General features: G+C 40.8%; 1 protein-coding gene across 1 annotated transcript in view; it reads right to left on the reverse strand.

Annotated features, from left to right (window-relative positions):
• PEX7 (peroxisomal biogenesis factor 7) overlaps positions 1-5,476 on the reverse strand; it is a 130,398-nt gene that overhangs the window by 118,922 nt on the left and 6,000 nt on the right. The window contains exon 3 of the mRNA XM_006884954.1: positions 5,086-5,236. Coding sequence (XP_006885016.1) covers positions 5,086-5,236 — 151 coding nt within the window. The remainder of the gene's footprint in view (positions 1-5,085; positions 5,237-5,476) is intronic.

The raw sequence follows: 5,476 nt of genomic DNA on the forward strand, positions 1-5,476 counted from the left end.
ATTGTTCACAGCTTTAGTTTGCTTGGCTCCACAGTTAACACTCTTGGCACCAGCAGCCAGGAAATTAAAAGACGTATTGCGATCGCTTCTCAGCCTTTTGGCTAAGATCAAGTGTAAAAGACGTATTGCGATGGGAAAGTCTGCGGTTAGGGACCTCTCCAAAGTACTAAAGAGCAACGGTGTCTCTCTGGAGACTAAGGTGCGCCTGATACAGGCTGTGGTCTTTGCTATCCCTTGTTATGCATCAGAGAGTTGGACAATGACTAGGGAGGATAGAAGGAGAACTGATGCCTTTGAGCTGTGGTGCTGGAGAGGAGTACTGAGTGTACCATGGACTGCTAAAAAAACAAACAGGTTCATCTGGGAGAGGGTTAAACCAGGCTGCTTCTTGGAGGCAAGGATTCTGAGGCTTTGTCTGACATACTTTAGACATGTTTTAAGGAGGGACGGTCCTTGAAGAGGGACATCATGCTTGGTAGGGTGGAGGGACAGCGCAAGAGGGGAAGGCCCTCTATGAGGTAGATTGATTCAGTGACTGTGGTAATCGGGATGGGTGTGCCGGAGACAGTGCAATTGGCACAGGACCAGGCAGAGTTTAGGGCTGTTATACATAGGGTTGCTGAGTCTCAAGCGACTCAAAGGCACATAACAACAAGAACAACAACAACAACACATGTGCTACATGCTTGGCACATAAATGTGTGCTACCTGTATAGATAGTGAGTTCTGGCAGCCTATTGGATAATAAATTGCACTGCCGACCCAGAGGCAGGTGGTTTAAACCCACCATCCCTCAAGGAGAAAGAGAGGCAATCTTTTCCCATGCAATTTACAGCCTCTGAAAACTTGATGGGTGGTTTCAACTTAACAGCAATGAGTGAATGAGTGATCACAGAAAGTATAACACTTTTAAGTTTAAATGTTAAAATAATAAACAAAACTCAAAAGAGTGGGGGGGGAACCCCAAAGAAAACAAAAAGAGCTCCAAAACGTGAACACTTTCAGTACATAAGAACTGAGAACAGTTTGACAGATGTTACAGCCAATTTGTAGTAGAATCCAAAGAGGAGAAGTTGACTCAACAGATCTGATTAAAAGGTATTTTTTCCTAAAAACTAAAATGAATAGGGTATAATTTTAAATTGTTCTTTTGAGTTATAGCAACATTTTACTGTTGTAACCGACTCCAGAATGAATGGCTAGCATAACTAAGTAGCTCCACTGGCATTCAGTTGACTCCACCTCACAGTGACCGACAGGACAGAGCAGACCTCTCCCTTAGAGGTTCCAAGGCTGTACGCTTTACGGAAGCACACTGCCATGCTTTCCGCAGTGACACAGCAACATGTGGGTTTGAACTGCTGACCTTCTGGACTGAGTGCTTAACCACTGTACAACCAGAGCTCCTTAAGGCTTAAGCATACAAAAGAAAATATATCAACTTTCATTGTTTCCTCAATTTTGTTAAAAAAAAAAAAAAAGGAACATCTTAAACCTCATAGCAGATCTGCCCTCGGGTTTCCCAGCCTGTGAAGGGCACAGGGGAGTGAATGCTCCTTTCTCCTTCACAGTCACTAATGGGTGCAGACCACCCGGCAAGCACACGCTCTGGGTTCGCAGTGCAACTCACTACACACCATGGTACCAGATCTTCCTAGGAACAAAAAACAAAGAGCTAGCTCTTCAAGTCACAAATCTGCTGTGCAATTTTAAATATAAAAATCTCTCCAAAAGGAACAAACTGAGAAATACATGGCTGGCTCTCCTTTTGCATTAATAATCTGCTGGCACCCACCATTATAGGGATCTTCAGTTTTCATCATTATCAAAGGGGTAAAGGGACCCATTCTTTAAAGCAAGCACAATCTTGACCATATACTCCATCTTTACCAGACTGATACCTATCCACAATAGGATGCTAACAGTTGTATACTTTGTTCAAAGATAAAGCTTTTATACAAATTTATCAAAATTTTAAATGGCTCAAACAGCAAATGAGAAAAACAATCGGTAAGCCTCATTATTTGATGAGAATAAATTTTACCAGTTTTAAAACTGCAATAAATAAACTGCAACAAAAATATTATTTTTATGTCATCTGTAAAGTCATTTTTAATTAAGTCTCAATAGGAAAGTGTTGTAAGTCATAAGGTAAAGAAATTACATTCTCCATCTCAAACTTTTTTCCTGTCACAAACTTCTTCTGTTGTAAACTTATACAATGGTTGGTGGAGTACCTGTTGACCTTTTGGTTGGCTACCTAACATGTTATGTGCTATAACATTGCAAATATTTAATTTACACACATATTTATTTTACATATCTACTTAAATATACATATTGATACATGCCTACAGCATATATAAAAATACATGAATGTTCTTAACAAACTGATCATCAAGTCTGTAATTCCGTGAATATACCTACTTCTCACTAAACAATTATTTTGTTATCCAATGCCTTATATTTACAACAATAGTAAAAAATCCACTATCCAACTATTTTGAAAATTAATGACAAGTCTAACAGTAATGAACAGTAAAATGTGAATCAAAACTAACAATGGTCAATACTCCAGGGAGCCCATCTGATGTCTAAGGTCATATGTCAACTTGGTTAGGCTGTGATTCTCAGAAGCATGGAGGCTATGTAATATGTAACTATCTAATTTGGCAGTTGTATAATGATGTGTCCACTTCCTGTTTTGTGATCTAATGTGATCATCCTCCATTTTTTTTTTGCCCAGCACATAAAGACTTGGTCTTTGGAACCTGGCTCTGCCATTAAGTCGAGAGTGGACGTATATTATTGTTTTAACATTACACTAAGATGCAAGCACAACAGGCAAATCTCACCTTCCCTGCTGACCGTGTGGTAAAAAAAAATCTACAATCATCCAATTCCCAGGGTCTGGAAATGGATTAGTCTTCATCCTCTCCCCCATCCATCTTCAACACCAGCTATTCACATGTCTCACACTCTCACTGCAACCCTAGCAATCCAGAGCTGTCACAGCTCACGAGTTATAAACACCATCTTCCAGAGTAGCTGCCCAAGCCTTATAGCTCAGATTCTAGCCATGAAGAGTTAGGCCAGAGCTCACAAGTTCTTGGAAGAACATCTTCCTTTAGAATGGCACTTAGGGGCCTGTCCTGCAGACTCTCACTGCCTTTAGGGGTTTATTAATTTGCTGGAATGACTCAAAGAATCATACAAAGAATATACTGCACTTATGGCTACAACTATAGTATAACCAAAAAGTGACCAAATGAAGAGACACACAGAGTGAAATCTAAGAGCGGCCACAGCATGGAGTTTCCATGTTTCCCCCCATGTACGGTCACCAACCAGGAAACTCATCCGAGCCTTTGAGCTCAGGCCTCATACCACCCTCACTACACAGGATTCTCCTAACGCACAGTCAGCAAGGGCCCTCAGGTGGCTCCCTGAGTCTGATCCCTCTTAGCTACTGGTATAACCTGGGGGGGAAAAAATAATAAAGGGAAAAAAACCCAAACTGCTTCCTGCAAAGTGATTCTGCAACTCACAGGGAAAAGCAGCAATTAAAGTTGATTGAGGAAAAAAAAATCAATCTGTAATACAAGTAGTAAAAGGAAAATAAAAAAATCATAAAGATAGCTAGAAAAATGTCTGAAATAGTGCTCAAACTGCTCCTTGGGGCTCTGTCTACGAAACATGCTAAAACAAGTGTTTCCTTTATCAAAACTATCTTAATATTCAGTGATTCTCTCAAAACATGGTAAATTATATTTATTCAAATACCTGTCACAATAACATAGAAGAACTATAATTATCAATCTCTTTCCGTTAACAGTCTTAGAAACACTGACTTTTTAATAGCTATAGCCATAAAATCATGTCTGGAACACTTGTACACATAATCTTTACAAAAGGAGACTAATATTCTTGCATGTTGTTGTTGTTGTTGTATACTACCGAGTGGGTTCTGAATCCTCGTGACCCTCCAGGATTGCCCACAGAGTTTGCATGGGAGCATGGACACCAAAGGCTGTGATCTCAGGAACGGCAGACTCTCAGTTCTTTTCTTCCCATTTAGTAGCTGTTGGGTTCGTTGTCCAACTTTTGGGTTTGCAGTCAAACCTTTAAACATTCCCACATCAGGACTCATGGTGTTGCATTTAACAAACGTTCACTAAAGAGCTGTGTTGGGGCAGCCACTCGGGGAGATACAGACTGGAAATCAAATCTGCAAGTTCTCACAGGAGGATTTACTATTACCTTGGGGAAAGTACTAACATACATAAGGCATAGCACTGGGAGAGAACGTCTTTATCATCACATTCATTAGGACAAAAATATGTGTATGTTTTAATACAACAGAAGCCCAACTGCTCTTGATAAATATAAGGCTGGTTGCCCTTTTGTGTCATTCTTGGTTGGCACCCACCATTCTAGGCTCTTCAGCTTTCATCATTATCAAAGAGGTAAAAGATCCATTCTTTAGGGCAAGCACAATCCTAACCATATACTACATCTTTACCAGACTTAAATACATTTTATCCACAATGGGATACTAATAGTTGTCTACTCAGTTCAAAGAAAAAATTTTAATACAAAATGATCACACACACACATATATAAGTTATAAAGATCTCTTTAGGTTCAGGACTTGGTTCTCTTGCTGTGAAACACTCTACAAATCCTTCGGAGTCTCTTCGAAGCCTAAAGGCAACCTTGAGAAACGTCCACCCACCTCTACCCCAAGGCACTGTGTGGGAGGTACAATCTTACAGCATCCAAAAAAATGCTGGGCCTCTCTGGGGAAAAGATGCCACAATGGACAACGGGGAATGTCCTTACTGACTAATGAAAAGCCTGATCTTTTCTCTTCCTTCCAAGCTCCTTAGGCCAAGAAGTATTTTCTTTGAATAATCAAATCACAAGTGACACAGAATATGTACAGAACCCAGAAGAAATTAAAGTTTAAACTTGTCCCCTGAAGACTTGTCCCCATCTCCAACTTTAGATGACTCCAACTTGGGATTTCATGCAAAGTTTCAGAAAGAGACACAAGCAAGGAAGAGGGAGCTGCTCCCTTCCTACCTCCTGGGTGTGTTCTTTGTAGACCTGCAAGGGCCCCGTGGCTTTGGCAGTGTCCCAGAGCTGCAGGGAGCCATCGCCGCTGCAGGTGACGAGGACATGCTCGTTGTTCTCACTCCAGGTTACATCGAACAGCCCATCATTCCAGTCAAAGCTGCAGCAGGGACATTAAAAAAGGATGCTATTGTTGTGACATCGAATCAGAATCATCTCATAGCAGGCCCTCCAGTAGATATTCAGAAGCTGTAAATCACACAGAAGACCACTGATCCCTGCAGGAGAGCAGCTGGTGGCTTCAAACCATTTGCCTTTTGTTTGGCAGCGCAACTCCTTACCACTCAGCCACCACAGCACCTTAAATAAATATATATCTATATCTATCTATATCTATCTA

This window comes from Elephantulus edwardii, unplaced genomic scaffold (genome assembly GCF_000299155.1).
Source record: "Elephantulus edwardii isolate Elephantulus edwardi_28Jun2011 unplaced genomic scaffold, EleEdw1.0 scaffold00039, whole genome shotgun sequence".
NCBI classification, from domain to species: Eukaryota; Metazoa; Chordata; class Mammalia; order Macroscelidea; family Macroscelididae; genus Elephantulus; species Elephantulus edwardii.